Source organism: Equus przewalskii, chromosome 4 (genome assembly GCF_037783145.1).
Source record: "Equus przewalskii isolate Varuska chromosome 4, EquPr2, whole genome shotgun sequence".
In the NCBI taxonomy this organism is placed as follows: domain Eukaryota; kingdom Metazoa; phylum Chordata; class Mammalia; order Perissodactyla; family Equidae; genus Equus; species Equus przewalskii.
In genome coordinates this window covers 47297794-47319281 of record NC_091834.1, presented here as the reverse complement: position 1 = coordinate 47319281, position 21488 = coordinate 47297794, and the positions used below count along the sequence as shown (strand labels likewise).

General features: G+C 34.2%; 1 protein-coding gene across 9 annotated transcripts in view; it reads left to right on the top strand.

The window, feature by feature from the left end:
• DGKB (diacylglycerol kinase beta) overlaps nucleotides 1-21488 on the top strand; it is a 675150-nt gene that overhangs the window by 362269 nt on the left and 291393 nt on the right. For all 9 annotated transcript variants that reach the window (XM_070615806.1, XM_070615803.1, XM_070615805.1 and 6 more), the window contains one exon: nucleotides 16168-16232. In XM_070615806.1, coding sequence (XP_070471907.1) covers nucleotides 16168-16232 — 65 coding nt within the window. The remainder of the gene's footprint in view (nucleotides 1-16167; nucleotides 16233-21488) is intronic.

Genomic DNA, 21488 nt, shown 5'->3' with positions numbered 1-21488 from the left:
GGATACACTTTTGGGGAAAAGATGATGTTGAGTTTGAATTTTCAGCATGACACATTAAGGCAATCCAAAACATGGATTTGGAAACACAGAACCGAATATCAAGACAGCAGTCAAGGCTGCAGATATTGAATTAGATTTTATCAGAATAGATGAAAGCTGTAGAAGAGAGTGTAACCGAAGATGAGAGTTTTTTAGACCACGTTTGGAAGAAAAGGAGAGCAGTGCTGAATGTTGCAGAGATTGAGAACAGGCCTGAAAATGGCCTTAGAGTTCAGTGATTTGAGCTCAATTTCTCATGCTGTGAACTTTCTGATAACTTTAATCTCTCATCAAAGCTGTCGATGAAATATGTCCTAGTTTCATTCAACTAAGGTCTTGAAACAAATATATGGTGTATTTTTAAATGCTTACAGTTTAAGAATTGCTGGAAAGATAAGGAAAATCCAGAGACAAAACCAATCATTACATCAAATTTTCATGGATGCAGTTACTTTTCTAAAGAACATATTCTAGTTCTTTTAAAACTTAATTCAATTTATTGTATGTAACTTGCAAGTGAAGACAGTGTTTTTAACTGATACATTTAAAAGATAATACATGCAGCTATTTTAAAATCTCATAACTTGTGAAGTCAGAAATCTGACACTTTTCTTATAATAAATTTTCAGTGACAACTTTTACATCAGCAAATCCAAATATAAAGGAAAAAGAGAATAAATTATTATTGTTGACTATTTTCTATATTGCAGGTACTAGTTTGACTCTTTCACCAAACTATTTTCTTACTCGTTCCTTACCATAACCACAAAGAGGGGAAGCAATTTTCTGAGGATCCCACTGCTAGCAAGTGACAGAGAAAGGATTCAAATTAAGGACTGTTAGATTGCAAATCACCAGTTAGACTGAATTTTTTTCCCAATGAAAGATTCAATGGTTATTTATTTAGCCTATATCAAATAAAACAAGAATCAGCATTGTTGGAATAATGAAGTAGCAAAGTCTCAATTATTCATCATGTAAACATTCATAAATTTATTCATATATTTTATTTTAAATTTTTATCTAAATATTGATAATTATTGGCAATTTTCAAAGGGAAGATAAAGTCTGAAAGGAAGTGACTTTGTTAATATTATAGCAACATGTGCCATATGTTTTTATTTGAGATTCTAATTTTCTTTTTAATATTTTCTAGTTAACAGTCTTTCTTAATATTGTCATTAACCATCAATCTATTCCACTATTTGTGTAATTATTTGAAAGTTGTTAACATACACCATCGCATAATTATAGATATGCGTAAATTTGCGAATACCAGAAATAACTTTAAATGGGCTTTTAGCCATTCAGCCTTTCAAAGACATAGGCAGTGACTGTAGTCAAATGGCATATTTTACCATAATATTTGGGTGAAGGCTATTATTCTCTGTGTGTGTGTATGATTTTTATGTGAGCTACACTTGCATCAAAGTCAAGGCTCAGTAGGAAATGTTAAGGAACTAAAATTCAGCTTCTCATGATGGGGACTGGACTTATGGAGACCATACAAATGTGCTATTTTCTTTACCTGGATGTGGGTGACACAGTTGTGTCCATTTAGCTATTTTGTGCACATTTTTACACTAGACGTAAATTTCAATAAAAACTTAAACAAGCAAAAAGCTTCAATATGACCAAAGAAGACTTTGTCATCTCTGCCAAACTTCTATTCTTTTTCTATCTCACTTGGAGGCACCATATCAATCCAATTACCAAAGCTAAAAACCAGCGATCCATTTCTGACCCTTTCCTTGCTCCTACCACTCAATCAATGAATACTCAATCAAACATCAAGGCCAGTATTTACCTCTTAAATATGTCATGGACAAGCACTTTCCTTTTCATCCATACCATTACTACTGATCTAATTCGGCAGTTATTTTATATCTCCCCAATACTGAGCCCACCAAATAAGTCATCCATACAGTATTCAAGTGATTGCTCTTGGTACAGATTTTTTGCTCTAAAATACAGATGAGACGCCCTGTTTAAAGCATTTCTGTAGTTTCATGTTTTTAGAATCAAGTCTCATCTTTCTAACATCATTACAGGTCTTTTCTTTTCAGATCCACCTGTATAGAGTTAGGAAAAAGAGTATGAGGACAGAATCCCAAGAAAGGCTATTATTGCAGAGACAGGCAGAGGAGGAGAAGCCTGCCAAGTAAACTGAAATAGAGTGGCCTGGAAAATAGGAGGAAAACCAGGAATTGCTCTGATGCAAGTCAAAGCAAGAGAGTATTGAAAGAAAGGAAGGAAGGAAGGAAAAGAAATAGAGTCAAAATTGCCAAGAAGTCAAGGATGTAATTTATAATGGAGTGATGAACTACATGCCAGACTGCGGTAGGACAGGGAGTGAGAGTTTATTTGAGGAAGCAAAGAGAAAAATCACAGTCAATAATTTTAAGTTGTGAAGTAGAAAGCCAGTCTACAGTGGATCAGAGAGTCAGAGGGAGTGTGGAAGTGAAGTGAGAAATTCTAGTCAGTATTTTTAATAAGTTTGGATGAAAGGGGTTAAGGGAAATGTCAGTATTTTTCAGGCACAGGAGGTTAAGGGATTTTTGTTTACATTATTGGTACCTAAGCAATTTTAAAGTTAAGGAAAAAGATCCCATAGAGGGGGAGAGGACGAAGTACAGGAAAGGGAGGATGTAAACTCCTGATGTATTGTGCTTCCTGAGAGATTGAGAAGGGATAGCATCCAAGCACAGCCTGGGGGACTGGTCTTAGAATGGAGAAGGGGAATCTGTTGTGATAGAGAGAAGGAGTATGTTTGGAAACAGTGATGTGTTAAGTTTGATGGCAGGATGTTGGAAAGTTCCTTTGGTTAGCTTTGTGTGTGTGTGTGTGTGTGTGTATGTAGGAGATAAAGCCACCTGAACAGGTATGAGAATGTCTAATATGTCCAAAAAGTCAAAGTCTGTGTGTGAAACACTATTGGCCAACTAGCATGAACAGGGCTTGCGCAGATTTCAAACCCAAATCAGAACCCAGTAGATGCCATCAATCAAAGATCAGACCTGGAAAGACATCAGGTCTGGAACAAGTGTGGAAAACTGTACTTTCAGCCCCAGCAGTTGGCCTATATATTCATCAAGAGGTTTGATTAGCACTTCCAAATTCATAAAGTTATAAATACTCAATGCTATTCTAAGGAGAATCTTCTTATATTCTTTTACTTCTAGGAAATTTCATCATGAAAAATGTTCACAGAAAGAAGGTTTCACAGAACAACAGCTTTAAGTATTTCAAAACTATTTAAAAAATAAAAATAAAGTGCCTGAACTGCTTATAAAGAAATAACCTCTGAAGTCCTATTTTGGAGCAAAGTTGAATTTAGAGGATGACCCAAACAGAATCTTTCATCTGTGTTCATATTTCCCTTGAACACAGCAACTCGTTTTAACATTATCAGTCCAGTGCCAACCTCTAGTGCATCTACACTCTCTAGTTTCCACAGAACTCACTGCTTTTCCTCCCATTATGTTGCCATCGTGATCTTTTATCTCTTTTTGAAGACACTACCCCACAAGGTATACCCCAGATAAATTATATTCCCTTTCAGTAAGTAGCCTTCTGGGGATTGTAATTCTTTTAATTTAATTTTCTTTTTTCTTTTCTTTTCTTTTATTGTGGAAAGAAAACTTGCATGAGATCTACCCTCTTAACAAAATTTTAAGCATACAATATATTATTGACTATAGGTACAATGTTGGACAGCAGATCTGTAGAGTCTATTCATCTTGTCTGACTGACGCTTTATACCCTTTGATTAGTAACTCCTCATTTCCCACTCTCCCCAGCCCCTGGCAACCACCATTCCACTCTTTGAGTCTATGAATTTGACTCTTTCAGACATCCATATAAGAGGTATAATTCTTTTTCTTATACTGCTTTTCTCCAGAAAATCAGCCCAAAAGGCAACCAAAGTTTCTTTTCACAGCAGACAGGGGAAGAGAGAGAAATTAGGTGGGCAAACAGAGGAGGAGGAAGTTGTGAGTCCTGGTGTGTTAACAGTTTGTATTCTGTTACCAATAGAGTTGTATATGCTATAACATTTAAGGGTTATATGTCTTAACAGTTTGCCACTATGATAAACCTTTTGTAGAACATGATACTGAATCATGTGTAATAGCTGCTCAAGAAAGGCATGTGTATGGTATTTAGGAGTTTCAGATTTTATTGCCACCCCTATTATGGACTTCCCTGCAACACTCCACAGGGATTCGTTGTTTGTGCGAGGCAGAGATTAATGTTTCTAATATTCATTACTTCTGTGCATCTGTGTAATCTGTATTACACTAATAAATGTGACAACTATATTTACTTATCTTCAAACAAGCCAATACGCAGGATACTTTTCCTTGCATAAGGATTAGGCCTTTACTTTTAGGCTGGAAAAACATGACCAAATATTTTAAATGTTACCGAAGCAATGTTTGAAGTATGTTCTTTCGTGGTTATTTATGGAGTTGTCCTCAGGGCTTTCATCTACAGCCATAACCTCTGCCCCAGACTGTATCCCCCTCCCATTCCCCAACAGGACTGCTCCTTCCCTGGTACATAAAACCCTTTGAAATGATTGCTCCTTTCTCTGCTGCCCATACGAATAGTTCGAGCCCTGTTTTGGAGCAGTAAAAGCAGACAAACAGGAACAACTTTCTCTTATATGTTTAATGTTTTTCTAGATATGGAATAGATTTTAATTTTTATCTTACCTTATAAGCAGAGTAATTTTATCTCTGAAGTCTTCTGCAAATTCACTTAGCAATATTATGCATTCATGCAGATGATGTCATTGCCCTTTATCCTCCTTAAAGGACTAGTTTACTGAAGTGGGAGTTCTGTGGTCACTTTGTATGATGTTTTCGGTAGCATCAAGGCATGAGGTATTTTTGCTGAAAGATTTTGGACTCAAATTCTTCTAACTTAAGTTAGATAAATTAGGAATCTGATTATGGTCTAAAGCTACTGACTTTGATTTTATTCTCTTTAATGACTATGATTACAGGAAAGGACAGTTAAAGTTATATTTATTCTTGAGAACAAAGTATAAGCACAAATGCTACTTATTATTTAATGAGGAACAATCAACATAATTTTATTTGCTAACATCACTTAGGAAATACATCATTAATTAAATGATAACTACCATTAGATTATGAATAGAATTATGGACACAAGCAACTTCTCCTGATTTTCTGAATAATGTTAGTTGTTTTAGGAAATTTGAGATGCTAATGGCATTAACAGCCAGCGCTGGTGGTCTACTGGTTAAGATTCGGAGTTCTCATCGCCGCGGCCCGGGGTGTTTCCCAGTCAGGGGCCACAGCACCCCTCTGTCGGTTGGTGTCATATTGTGGCAGCTGCATCACTCATGGTGAGCAGCTTTCAGCAGAGCTTCAAGACAAAGACAGACTAGGAAGAAGGACTACGACACTCACTTCTGAAAAAGATTGGCGATGAAAACCCTATGAATAAACTCTATGAGAAGCAGCAGAGCACTGTCTCAGAGCGCCAGAAGATGAAAGGAAGGCCCAAAAAGACCAGGCAGGGCTCTGCTCTGCTGTTCACGGGTCGCTAGGAGTCGGAATCAGCTCCACAGCACTAACAAGAAAATGGCATTAACAGCAATTAATGTTGGAATACCTTAAAAGACAAGAACATCAGAATGAACATCCGGTGAACTAACCATGTTGCTGAGATCAATTAGAAGTCGTACTCTGAGTCATGGACTGGGAGACATAAGACTAAACCCAGCTGCCCTTCCGGTGAGCTGCCTAACCTCTGGAAACTCCCTTAAGCCAGAGAGAGAATTTCTTTCTAAAATAAAGATATTTATATCTTCCCTGTTTCTTTCAAAAGCAAGATCAAATGTCTAATTTAGCAAGAATAATGAGGTCAAAATATATAATTTGCCAGAAAATCCTTTAGAAATCACACAACTCTGTACAAATATAAGGATTTGTGATTTTAATGACAAAGAAAAATAATTGAGTGAAATATTTCTCAGAAATCACTAGTACAGATTTTTCACACTCCCTATCTTTATGTTTTCAGAGCAATGAAAAGCTGGGGAAGTGATGACCCGTGTTTCAGTTAAGATTGTGTTTGTCTGCATGGAGGAATAACAAATTTACACTTCAGGGGTTTCTTCTCTCGGCTAATAGGACATCTGGAGGAAGTCCATTCAGAGCTACTGGGACCAAAGATGTTTTATAGGACTAGGCTCCCTTTTCTCCCACTGGCAGTTCTCAGGGTTGGCTTTTATCCTTATGTTTTGAAGTTATCTGCCATACCTCTTGGGAACTGAGGTCTGCCATTCCTGTGAGTAAGGTGGTGGTGGTGGTGGTAGAAGGTGGAAAGGAACTGAATGTAAATCACCATTCCTAACTGCAAAGTACCTAGGGGATTTAGGATTGGTTTGTTTGTCTGTTTTCTTACTTGTTTATTAGCTTGGTACATGGATGAAATGAGAGTTCTATTGGTTTAAGAGAGGAGGGAAATGCATACTGGTAAGGCAATAAGCAGCATCTGCCATTGTCCTCTTTTACCATGTTAGAACCAAAATGCCTTTGGTAGGTATACAGTTCTAGGAAAGGAATATTTTGTAGAAAAAAGATGAAATCTTCCTAAGGGACTTTCCTATGTGTGTGTTTAGAAGGACAGAGAATGAACACAGATGGATAGGAAGGAGAAGGTGGAGGGACGGAAGTGAGAGAGGACAGGAGAATGAAGCGTAGTGCAATACTCTATAGTGAATTTCTCCCCTAAGATGGAACAAATAAATAGAACATATGCTGTCGCTTTGAGATATTTTATTGAAATCAACCAAACTTGTAGCATCAGTTATTTTTCAGATATAAAGAATATAGTCATATTTGGGAATCATTCCTGTAATAAAGCTAGAATCCTATGAAAGCTATTCTTAAGATAGGGCCTTTAGAGACAGTGTACTACATGACTATTAACTATTTCCATATAGACACATATAATCTGGTTTATACTTTGGCTACTCCAATTGATGACTTTTGCCTAGTTATATAAACAGATGAACCTTCAGGTTTTTCTCCACAATAGTATTTACCTTATGGATTTAAATGGGATAAAGACTATATAATTGCACCTTGTACCTCATGCTTGGTACATGATTAGCACTATTATCATTCATTGACTTTGTGAATATTTTATAGAGGGCCTTACTTTCTTACTTTTTCTATGAAAATTATCTTACTCCTATTTTTGGTTCTAATAAACTATTCATCTCCCTGCCCCAGTGTGTCCTCCAGGGACCCCCCAGTCTCATATGCAGGCTTATGTCTACCCTCACCTTTGAGATCTGTTCCCATTTCTACTTACAGACAGTAAATAGAATTTCTTCTTTTTTCTAAATCTTGATTCCCCTTCTCCTTTATGTGCACCTCAGCCCCGACTCTTACCGTTTCACTACTTCTTCCTCCATCCCATCTCAATCCAATTTACTGGTTGCACTCATACCACCTTAGTCATTCCCAGCCCCAATTTAATGACTGGTAATCACACGCCAGATGTTGACTTAGATTTATTTTGCAAATGTAAGGATTATGCCTACCTTGAGACATTATGGAAAATGTTATCACATTTCAACCCCCTGGGTATTCAAATATGACAAGACTTTCTTTGCAGTTTTCCTGAAATTATATCAAAGCACTGAATACATTTGCAGCTTTTATCAGATTGAGTGAACATTGTAATGACCAAATCAACCTCAGATATAAATGTAATTGATGGATCCAGTCTTTCTGTTTTAACTGAAAAGGACCTCTTGATTCTTGAAGATAATAGATATCAACAAAATGCTTAGGGTTTTCAGAAACTAAAACAGTTAAGTATCTAATTTACTGTGAAAAGAGCAGTTAAAAATGTATGATATTGATGATTTATCTGAATTCAAAATCTCAGGCAAATTTAGTGATTATAACAATTAAATATTTCAGTATTTAAGTTCATATACTTGTTATTTTTCTTTTCAAACTGGGAAAGAAGAACGCAAACTGTGAGATAAGAATTCTACTGCAGAGAGATCAAAAATTTTAAAAAACGCATTGGAGCCCTACAATATTCAATAGATGTGGCAGAACTTATGAAATATTCTAGTCCTGTGATCATCTTAGTGAAGATTTTTTTGTAAATATTTTCTGATCAGATGATACTTAAGGAAGTGGGTTGGTTCTGTGTAAGATGCCATCAATTTGTTTCTTCTGTGATATGTTACTCTTAGACTAGTAGCTTTCATTTGCCTAGTACCCGAGCAATTTAATACTAGCTTTCTTGTTTTGTTTACTGTCAGGCTTTATGCAAAGGGATAAAGATCCTTACAAGAATGATCTTATTTAATTAATATTAACCTGATGACATAGATATAGACTATTTCCATTTTTCAAATGAGGAAACAGTGGCATAAAGAGGGCATGAGTATATCTGTATATGAGCTCTTTGTCAGATTGCAAAGCATGCGCTCTTAATTACTATCCTGCTCAGCTATGAGCAAGCCTCTGCCTTCCTCGTTTCAGTAAATTGGTCCCTGTCTTGTGTCTTTATGCCTTAACACTCCAGTATTCCAATTCTCCATGCCCTGGAATCCTGGCCTGCTTGCATTGACTCTGGTCCTATTCTAGACCTTAAACGTGAGGAGTGTTGAATCCTCTTTTCTCAGGCGTGAGGAGAGTGAGTTTGCATCATAGCGACTGATATCCTCCTTTGTAGACCCAAAGCAAGGCATTCTCAGAGGGGTCTGACTCCATCGGAACCCTCTGAAAGGGGATGTCTAGGGTTTCCTTTCCAGGACTGCTCTATAACACTTTGGTCCCTCTTGAGAAGTTCAGATTTACATCAGGGTTTGGGCAAGTTGAGTTTCACTGCTAGACTGATTTAATCACTGTATCACCAAAAATATGAAACTAAAATTTTTAGTTTTATTCTACAGTTGTGTTTTCTTTTTCAGTAACAATTTTGATTTAAATATTCCTTTGCCTCTTAGACACCAACCTCGTTCTATATGTTACTTAAATTGCACACTTCTTTCTTTACTTCTGACCTTAGGCTCTATAGAAAGAGAGCTCCTGATCTAATGATGAACTGTTACTGAAACTGCTATGAATTGGGCTTTCACGTATTTTCATGTAACTAAGGTCTCCTTAGATCAGTCCCCATTAGGAATCAAACCGAAACTATAAAAGCGATCCATCACCAATGTGTGCTCTGTACTGTTTGCTTCATTTGAGAAGTGTAGGCCTCCAAATCTAGGAATTTTTAATCAAGAGAAGCACTTAGAGAAATCTAGTCTTCACTTTCAGTAAAAACAAGTCAGGAATTTGCTAAGTAGAACAAAATTTGCTAAGTAGAACAATATTTAAGGGAGCATTTTGATCATGGAAATCACATCGTTGTGATAATAGTAAGTGTATAGTAAGTTTAGTACTCTTTCTGCAAGTTTGTTCACAAAGCTTAAGGTTAATGTGAAGAAACTGTTCTAGAAGTTTCTTGGCAGTGCTAATCCCGTTTGTTGTATGTGCCAAAGAGGAAGAGTGGGACTTATGATTTGGGTTCTCTCCTTGGCGTATCTCTCTACATTCTCTGAGGTCAAATATTTCTTCCAATAACAGGAACTAGTCTGCCTGGTTTTATGATCTCTTCTGGATGAAATATATATAAACAACAGGAATTTTCAATAAGATTATTAAAATTTAAGTAAAATCTTACTTTATTACCTAATTTTAGGTATGGATTTTCAGTTTTGGAAGTGAAACTCCAACTAATCATTTGTACATTTCCTTTCATTCATCATAGTTTCTTACAATTTTAACAAATTTTTATTTACAAGAGATGAAAAATAATATATTGAAATCCTCATAATGTTTATCAACGATAATTTTCCTAATAGCTTTGGCTCTTTGAAGTAAAATACCAACTAGAAAGTTATTATAATAAAATGTTTGGCAATAGTTAAAATGATTAACTCAAAATTCATTCACAAAATTTGTGAAATTCACGTGTAGGAGAATTCCATAGACTGTTCTAGCTCGTTTTATGCTTATTGGCCTTATCTTGACCTTTATGGGCTTTGTTTAATCCACTTTGCTAGTCTTGGATATGAGCAGTATTTAAGGTCAATTCTAGATTGACAATTCTAAGGTTCCATTTCTTTTCAAAGTATGAAAACTGAAATCAATGAAACAAGAGGAAACTGCTAGGGACAGGCATGCTTTGCAGCAAGAAGTGCAAGTTAAGAATTTGACATGATAGAAGAGAAAAGGAATAAAAAATCCTTAGGGAACAGTACAACATATCATTCCAGAGTCATTCAGTTGTAGAGCCAGCAGCACTATGCCCACTGAGAGCCACAGTATGTCACTGTGCAAGGTCTGCGATACTTAACAGGATGGCCCTAGCCATTACAAGGAGCCTAAGGGTGGTGCTGTGTATCATTTTAATGAGACAAGGGGTTAAATTAATCTATTGTAAATTAAATTAAATCTATAGATTTAATAAAATACTTTTCAGCCTAAATTAGTAAAAGTTAAATTTAAATGTTTAGTGCATAACATATACTGGAAATATGTTTATACGGGATACATCATTCTTTGATAAAATTAGAAAATTTTCTGTGTATACACTGTACTCTCAACACATAAATGTAAGCTTACAGGGTGTTTTTAGCTAATGATTAGTATTATGTAATGTATGTAATGATTAGGTAATGTATTAGTAATGTATTTACTAATACAACAAGATGTCTGAGCTATATTGATAAGTGCAAATATGCTAGTTTCAACAGTTTGTATAGTTAAATCTATTTTTGTAAATATACGTATATGCATATATGCATTCATACATATATACTGTATATGTATAGACTATTTTAAAAATGATGCATGAGAAAAGGATCTTGGTTCTTATCTTCAGGAATTAGAATTGGGAAAAATGTGAGACTTTTACTTTTCATTTTATGTACTTTTATATACATTGAATTTTTTAACATTACTTGTATTTAAAGTATAGTTTAACTAGAGAAAAAGATCATAATCCGTTTGAGAGCCCAAAATTCTTCAAGAGGGACTCTAAGCATATATTCTCGGAATATCTTTTGGAGGCGTTTAATGGAAAAAAGAACCCTTTGAAACCCTTGAGGCTGTGCCTGGGGTGAATGTGGGGTAGAAAGCACAAGTGGAATTCCACAGAGCGCTCATTGCTATTTTGGAATCGTTGAGTAGCGTAACAGAGAAAATATTCTAAGAGCTGTGAGGATGGACAAATTCTGACAGAGCTAGGAACATCCGTTAAGTCTGTACCAGAACTTTCAAACCCTATAGTTTCATCACAATTGGCAGACGCCTCTAGTGAAGCAGATGGTGCTGGCTCATAAGGGTTAAGGCTCCAAGCAAGGATACCATTGCATACTTTTTAGAATGATAAAATTAAAAAGACTGCCGAGAGTTGTGGATGTGGAGTAATGGTAAAGAGGTGGAATAACTGGAACTCTCGTACATTACTGGTAGAAATGCAAAATGGTACAAGTACTTTGAAAAATAATGTGGCAGTTTCTTATAAAGTTAAATGTACACTTACTATACAACTCAGCAATCTCACTTCTAGGTATTTACCCAAGAGATACAGTCACACCTGTCTACAAAAAGAATTGTGCTCAACAGTTCATAGCAGCTTTTTTCATAAAAGCCAAATGTCAACAACTAGTGAATAAACAAACAAATTGTGGTGAATCTATTGAATAGAATACTATTTGGCAACAAAAAAGGACAAACCACTGGTGCCAGAACAAATGGCTGAATCTTAAAAGCATTATAGGCGTAGCCCTGTGGCTGAATTGTTAAATTCACGTGCTCCACTTCAGTGGCCCAGGGTTGGTCACTTCAGATCCTGGGCATGGACCTATGCACTGCTCATCAAGCCATGCTGTGGCAGCATCCCACATAGAAGAACTAGAATGACCCACAACTAGGATATACAACTATTTGCTGGGGCTTTGGGGAGAGACAAAAAAAAAGGGGGGAAGATTGGCAACAGATGCTAGCTCAGGGCCAATCTTCTTCACTTAAAACAAAAAAAAGCATTATAATAAGTGAAAGTAGCCAGACATAAGAGAGTACTTTTAAATTCCATTTATAGGAAATTGCAGAAAAGGTAAACTACAGCAACAGAAAGCAGATCAATGACTTTTAAGAGTGGAGGGGGGATTTATATAAGTATAAAAGTATATAAATACAAAGGGTATTAGGGAACTTATTGAAGTGATGGAAATTTCCTATATCACGATTGTGAAGGTGGTTATTGTATACCTTTGTCAAAACTCATTGAATTGAACGCTTAAACTTGGTGAATTTTATTCTGTGTAAATAATACCTCAAAAAAAGGAAGAAAACATTGGGTAACCTTTAATAAAATATCCAACAAATGGAGCACCAAAAACTTGAGATTTCGAAGATTTCTAGCAAATTGAAATTATTTTAAGAAACCCAAAAACTCGCACACAGGGAGACATTGCAATTTTTCCATCCAAAACTAAGGAGGAACTGAAGAGTTTCAACAATGAAAACTCATCTGGTGTGCAAAGTTTAATTTTAAATTCCATAATTGCATTTTGGAACAACTCTTGATGATACTAATTTGTAATTGACTAAATTTATATCCTATCCTGAAATGCAATGAAATTGAGAAGGTATTTAATTCATTATAATAATAATTCAGTAAACAAAAATGAAAACAACTTATTTGACAAGTTTCGTAAAAATATTTGTCAGAGAAATTTTCTTTAAATGGAATAAAAATAATAGTACCTATGACAGTATTTGGGCAGATATATTTTAGACTTCAAGAAAAAGATTAATATTAATAATGTCCTCTTCTTAGCAGAATTCACTGTAGGCTCAGGTGTCTCAGCACTTATAGAGTATTTTCTCTATTGAAAATGTTATGATCCACAGAAAATAGTCAAATTATTCAAATAAATAGCTTAAAATGCAACTTTGGAGATTTTGGGTAGCTTTATTAAAAAACATAAAATAAGTCCTTACAGGAAAGGAAAAAAATCACTCTTCAGAAAAATACCAGTGACAAAGTATTAAAGAAAGATATGAGTAAGCAGCTGATTTTCTGATATACATATATTTGTAAGTATTGAGATATATATCAAGAAAAATTACTTTAACTTTTGCTACTTAGAAAGTCAACATGATGAGATTTAAATTTGTTTTGCTTGAATAAAGATGGATATACTTTGTTTTTTTTAGATCTGATTTTGTTTTTTAAATTAATTTAAGATAAAAGTATTATAGAAGTTCAGGAAATAATAAAACAAATTTAAGAGTCAATAAATACATACTTCAAAATTTAACTATGTTTTAGCACCCCCTTTTACTTTCAATAAAATTCTAGTGTGGATATAAAATATATGAGCACCCAGCTGTAGAGAACACTATTTCAATTGTTATACAGAATAATCTCAAAAAAATCACTACCACGTACTATAAAAGTGTATCAGTGTCTTCTGTTAAAGATTCGGAAGCTGTGACTCACAGTAAGGAAGTCATTTGCTCAGAGTCAGAAGTCTTGGAAGTGAAAGTCTGTCTGAATTCAAAGTTTGTCCATTCCACAGTGTGGAAGTGAGGCTGACTTAATTTCTGTTCCCTAAAAACTGCAATACATAGAGACAGAGAGAGCAACATTTATTTAAAAAATCAACAACAATATTCTAGCTTTTTCTTATTTAGTCTCTTTTTAGAGAATCAGAAGTGTTCCTGAAATATGGCTCCTGGATAAGTTTGCAACGTTTGGCAGTTCCCTTTCAAGCCTCTTGGGGTTGTGCCAAAGGGACGGGGTCCCATGGGAATTTGGTCTGAGTTCTCATCCAAATGAACACCTGCTGTCATTGTTTCTTATCAATCCTGTAGTCAGCAATGCCAACCCTCTCTTTGTGGTGGAACCCATTCAACATGAGGAAAAGGCATGCCAGTGTTCCTCACTAGTTTTTATTTTTCTCCTCTTTACTATATGATCATTGCTCAACTGTCTTGGAGATAGAGCTAACATTCAGTTTATCTTTGGCTGTCTGGTGTTCTATATTTCCAGGAGTTTACTTAGTTATAGTCCAGTCTACTTACATGGTCTTCTTTTGATGCTCTCTCTCTTCTCCTCTCCCCTCTCCTCCTCTTCTTTTCTTTCTCCCTCTGTCTGTCCTCTTGCTTTGGAAAGCAAGAGATTTGTTATTGCAAAAATATATGCTTGTGAAGAAAATTATACTATGCAATCTGTTTTTTAAAGTCTCAGTTCTCTAAACTAGCGGAAACAAATAATTCAACAAGAAGTAAATTCAATGATAGTCTCCCTATGGGTAACCAATATTGATCATCCATTCTTACTACCTGATTCATATTCCTTTGCTTTTGTTTAACTGGTCTGCTGGATGTATGCATTTAATTATAAGGTGTTGCAAATTGATGTTGAATCAAATTAGAGATAAAGTGAAAAGAAATGATTTTTTAAAAATTAATTAATGATCATGCTACATAATATACTATATATAGCCCAGCTCAGATTTTTCTATAATTTCATACCACAATAAGACAGCTTCACAATCTAAGATAGAATATAGTTATGGTTTATTAGTGAGAATTTTTTTTTAAAAAAAGCGGAAACTCTGTGACTGAGTTTGAGAGGTATTGGATCAATAAAAGTGAACCATCTTGATATTCCTATTTCTTAGCAAACCAGGAAGTTGACCATGTATATATAACAAAGTTATATCTTAGAATATCAAACCACAGAGGTTTTATTTTTTTGTAACTTTTTTCTAACTTTTGTTTGTATACACACCTATCTATACCTTAGTGTCCTTTTCACTTGTGGATTAATTCCATTGCTAAACAATTTTTAGAGGATGAAATGTACAGAAAAAAATTACAGTTCTGTCACAGCTCTATCTTGCAGAGAAAAAGCAACTCTGTCTGCCATCTGCAGTGGGCATTGGTCCCTCTCTTGTTGTGCTTCATGCTTTGTTATGCATGAGTAAGCACATTAGCCTTTTCATTTCATTCATTAGACTTTTAATCCTTGATTAGTGTTTTCGAGTTCCTCTCAAATACACAACTTCTTTATTTCCTTTGTGTTTGGTTTTTCTTTTTATTTTATCTCCACTATGAAACAAAATTAACAGTTAATCGCAACAATAGTCCCATTTCTATTGAAATGACTGGTAAATATATTAGTTCCTCATTGGAGTGATTAATCATGTGTAGATGAAGAATGGGAAAAATATCTTCTTGCTTAGAATAACCGGGGCAACTGTTTAAAAGTCAGTAAGAACAGTCTGTGTTTGAAAAGCTGGAATCACAATATTCCACCAATCTCACACATTCATTGTGATTCTGTCTCTTTGAAACTATGAATGGATTTCCTAAAAGGAAGAAACATCCATTAGCGTTTAGAACTGGTGCATTTGGGGTCTCAGAGCCTGGTTACACTTGTCACCCATTCTCCAAAAATAGATTTTTTCTGTTGCTTTTCTTTATTAAGCAAGATATGTCAGAAAGTTACTTGTGGAATGAACAGATAATAATTATATCCACGACACTTACCAAACTTTGAAGTCATGTATTATACTTAATTTTACTAGATATGCACTCTTACAGTATTTTTTACCTATAATTAATCTCAAAGGACTGGAGCTTCTCTAACAGATCATTTCTCCACTTAGGCCATCTTTCCAGCTCTTGTGTAACAATATTTGCAACTGCTTTTTCACATTTTTGTTCACATGCACTATCTTAAACACACTGTAAGCATGAGGCCAAAACCAATTATTAAAGAATATATATAAATTAAATAGAAATCAATTCCTAGAAGTAAATATGACAAGAAACAAATGGTGAAATCGTGACATAAATCACACTTGCACATAATTTATGTGGATTACGTATATTTTGCCTAATTTCAGAACATCTTCCTGGTAATGATATTGCTAAGAAAATGTTCATTTAAAAATATTATTCATTAACTTCTTTTCTCTTTTGATCTTTATTTCCACAAGATAATAGGATCATAAACTGTCCTGTTTTTCTTTTCTGTTTCTCTCGTTAGGATGCCTCCATTGCACACAGATTCCATATCATGAGAGAAAAACACCCAGAGAAGTTCAACAGTAGGTAAGCTAACAAATGATGAAATTATAATTATGGTTTTTTTGTTGATGATTTATGGCGTAAAAATCACTATAAGGTATCAAATATCTTACATATGTTGATTAAGTGATGCTTGGTGTGTGTTAAGACAAAAATGTAAAAGAATTTAATTTTTCCCCTTAGGTTTTGATGAAATTATAATAGGAAATGCAATGTGGCCATCTCTAGTCTATTTTCATATGCTGAAAAGAAAGATTTCAAGTATAACACGACAATACTATTTTATTAAGATATACTGGAAGTCTTTACATGGCTTGTTATTGAGGGGCAATTATCCTAAGTCCCAAGGAAAAACACAAAGGCTCTGAATTGATAATGCTGAGTAACTGTATGCTGTGTGGGTATTATATAAGGCCTCTCATCTTTTTACTGTTAGTCCAATATCAGCCTCAGCTCTATGGAAAATAAACCAGAAAAATATCAATGCCAACATAAACTATTTTTAAAGACTTTTTCTTCAAGGAGAAAAGCCTGGACAACCAAAATTTGTTTTGCTATTATAGCATTATACAAACATTTTTCCCTCCAAAATGTAGGCATTGACTTTCTTGGTTATTCAGGGAAATAGGGAAAACTTTGACTTTGTGTCTTCCCCTTTTCTAGAAGAATATTTGGCTCTCTCTCCCACTTTCCTGGAAAAATGGGGCAGAAGAATTGAATCTTCTTTTGCTTCAATTATAGCCATTTCTACTCTGCTCATTTTATGAAGTTACAAAATCATAATCAGCCTTTCTGTATAGATATTTAAGTGATTTATATATTAATGTTCAAAGCCAAAGCTTCTATGGTCTCTATATTTGGCTAAGTTGACATCTTACCATGAATATTGCAGGTTCCTTATTAGGTAACTGCCCCTGGAAATTCTTGTGTTTATTTCACTTTTGTCACACATCAGTACATTGACATAATTTTCTTCCATGTAGGTTCATAATAAATAAATGTTAAAATCTATTTTTAAATTATTTTAGATTTTTATTTATATGCTTTAGTGTCCTACTTTATATGAGAATCGTCAACTAAATAGTTTCATGATTAGTGAGGTCTTATCTGAATTTTCATTAAATTGACCTATTGTAATGTTTTAGTAAAACAAATGAAAATATTCCGAATACTTATGTTAGGTATTGCCTAGAGTTCTTTATTACCCTTCAAATCATAAATCATGATGTTATGGTTTGCTTTTTTTCCCATAGCTCAGACAGCTATAAATTTTTATTTAAAAAAATGTGTAAATATGAATATTTATATGTGTATATAATATCTTTAGAAGGATTCACAAAAAGTATTTTAACTCTAGTTGTTTCTGGAGAATGGAACCAAGTGGTTGGGGTGGAGACTGAATTTTTATCGTACTTTTCTGTACTGTTTAAATTTGTGCCATGTGTTTTATAAAATTGAACCAAAAGCAATCTAGTTAAAATTTTCACCTATTAAGTTTTCTTTATATCTAGAATAAAAAGACATTTTTATTTTACAAGATTTAGTTTCATTTCATGAAATATATGAAAATAAATTGATGTAGCAGTGAAATTATATTCTCTTTATAGTAGATTTTAGCACTTGATGATACACCTTGAATGTCCTGGAAATGAATGTATTTGTTGATGTACGTGAAACCATATGATACAATACACTAGCCTATGCTCACCCACTTTTGAAGCTTTCATATGTTTATATTCATATGTTAAAATAGGATTCAAGCAAAAAAGAAATGCTATTCGGAAAATGCAGAATGCAGCGTACCCCTTCAGGAGTTTTACTATGTAAAAGCCCATTAAAAGCTGTAAGAGATACCCAGGGGAAAAAACGTTTAATGATGTTTAAGGCATTTTTGTCTCAAACTTAATCAGCAGAGAAAGAAAAACAAAGAGAGAATGGCCGGTATGGGGGAGGAAGAATACTAAAAGTATAGATCTGTGTGTCAATATATTTCTGTGATACTCAAATTTGACACCCTATATAAAAGAATGCCAATATGTATGGCTCTCCCTCAAGTGTCAGAGGCTAATGAATTCTGTTCTCCAGAATAATTTTAATTCTTCTTAATAAAAAAGGCTTCTATTATTCACGTATACTTACTTAATTTTTTATTATCAATTGCACTACTAATTTACGACATTCCTCACTGCCCAGTATGTGGTTAGATGCCATTTACAACAATGTGTTTGTATACCCAGATGTGTTTATAAGATGTAAAACTACATCTTATTGAAACTTATTTGCAAAGTTGAGGCACGAGTAAATCTTGCTTATAATAGTTTAAAGGGTATTTTCTCCTGGAACAGTAATAACATAAAAAACACCTTCTAGATTGACACAGGGCACATGTTTCTATTGTGAGTTCAAAGAATGCCAGCTATATAGTAGATGTTTAATGTATTATTGGCCAACTATTTTTTAAGATAACAATCTGCCCTAAAATTACATATATTTCCAAGTCGATTAGGCATATTCATTTCAATATATACTTTTGTAGATTGTCTTCACTCAGAATTACAAGCATTTAAGTAATTCCTTAAACTGCAATACTGTGTAGTCAGGATATGAAAATTTTCCAATAAATTTCTATGAGGAAAACATAGATATTGTGCACAAGCAGTTTCTTACTTACAAGGGACAGATTTTCAGATTTCAACACTAGGACAGGTTCAGCTCTAGCACTCTTTCACGTTTTCAGGAGTTTGCAAATGGACTTTTTTTGAGTACTCCTAATAATGGTGTTTCAGACCAGATCTCTTGTCACAATAAATCATATGCCATTAATATTACTTCTAGCATGCTCACCTTGAAATTCATTTATATTTTAAAGAACATGATGTTTCTAACATTATCTTAAGGAAATTAATTACCAAAATATATAGTTCTGCTCTCCATGCTTCTTATGACAGAAATGGAGAGAACTGGGCAACGTAATGATTTTTCCGGTGCTTAAGAGAGGGCTGGTTGAGAGGTTTAGATCATATTCTTTTCCAAATATCTATGTAAATCTAAGTTAACTGTTAAAAGAAAGTGTGCTATCGAACTTTCTAAACGTAAGATATTCTTCTACCCAACGGAACTTAAATAAAATTTTCAGTCTTTTAGCCTCAAAATAAAATATTTATGCTACTATTATTTAAAACCATTTATTACATAATATTGGTATTTAAAATATTTATATAATTTTATTATTACTATTTACAATCATACTATGCTCTTATAATTCACATATATTATACTTCTCCTGTAATTTAGATAGAGCATTTTAAGTTCTTGCTGTTTTAAAAATTTGATATTAATAACTGTATATTAACACACTAAAATATGCATCCATTAAAATGCTAATTACGAAGGTTTATAGTAATTTTGGAAAAAATGTGAAACTGTTCAATTCCTTGAGTAAAACCATGCAACACTGATAAAGACTTACAAGTAATATGCAAAATGGAACTAACTATAGAAAAACTATTGGCAGTCTTACAAAGATTTCTTTTTGTTTTTTGAGTAAGATTGGCCCTGAGCTAACTGCTGCCAATCCTCCTCTTTTTGCTGAGGAAGACTGGCCCTGAGCTAACATCTGTGCCCATCTTCCTCTACTTTATACATGGGACGCCTACCACAGCATGGCACACCAAGCGGTGCCACGTCCTCACCCGGGATCCGAACCTGTGAACCCTGAGCTGTTGAAGCAGAATGTGTGCCTTGACTGCTGTGCCACAGGGCCAGCCCCCAAAATATTTCTTAATATTGCAGTCATAGCTCATTCTTAAAGAACAAATTCAAATTCTCAAAATACAATGCTTAATACCATTTGCTGGCAAGTACTGGTAGCCAGCAACACTCCGCAAAGATACTATTTCATTAAGCCCACACTGATTATGTAAAAGTATCTGGTCTCTAACTCCCTGAATAAGACAAAGATCATTTTCTTAGCCCCCTTTCAGAGATACGCACTTCATTTCTGTACTACTTCTGCTTCTTATGAAGAAATCTACAACTAGGAAACCAAAATTGGTGTGTGAATTTAAATAAGGCAATTTAACTCAGACTCTATGGAGTGATATCAGATATGACAGAGGGTCTTGCCTTCCAAATGTGTGAAGACAAGAAACAAAACTGACAAACTGGTATACCAGACTGGTGATTTGCTATTACTATATTAGTAAACCTAATTTAAAAAAGAACATATGCTCCCCAAATTACCCAAGAAATTAATAGCATATATGAATTTAGAAAATTTTTGCCTTTGCCTTTAAAACCACACTCATTCTGTGGAGTGATTCTTGATTTTTTTTTTTTCTGACAATAGACTTTTTGAGATCATGGAGTGAGTCTCTTTTTCTCTCTGTGACTTTAGTATCTACTCAGTGCATGGAACACAATGACCATTCAATAGAACTTTGCTAAATTTATTCACTAAATTATGTATTATTGAGTGGCATATTTGTCTTCCAAATGTCTTACTACTTTTATAGTTTGTGCTTTTATAGCGAAAAAAAATGTGATAGAAAAAATAGAGTTGAAATATGCCTAGCATGAGCATTGATTCTGAGTAACTATTCTTTTGGGTACTCATAATGCCTTTTAGTTTTTTCAGTACTCATGTACTTAATCTCTGAAGGCCCCAGCAACATTAACAAACAAAGAAGAATTCTACAATATACATCCCTGAATGCTGTGAATGTCTTGCTAATGAATAATACAAGTTTACTTATAAGTTTGTTTAGCACTTGCTGTTATCAACTTTATAGGTGAGCAGTATGTAATTATCAACCAGTGATTAATATTCACCTGGTGAAGGTGTTGAACTGATGACTGGTTATAAAAGCTCTCTCTCTGGTTATTTTGTAAGTTGCATATCATGTGATATCAAGCTAAAGACAAGAAAACTCAATTTTGCATAAATTATAACAATCTGAATAGATATTGTACAGAAGCAAATATTTTTTAGTCAGAATAGCTCATACAACATTTTTATTGATTTTGAAGTGCCAATTTTATACCTGTATATTCTTTATTTTGAACTTTATGTGTATGTGTATATCTATTCTTAACTTGGAAATTATAGTTTTCTGTATATTACAGATTCCATTATGTGAAAAATTATAATTTCCTAGTTACTAGAAATAAAATGTATGAATCTTTTCTTTTTTTTCTTTTTTTACTTTCTACCTTGGTGTTATGGAGACAGGGCAGACAGACAAGAATAATGAAATGGAAAATTGCCAATTGTTATCTAGA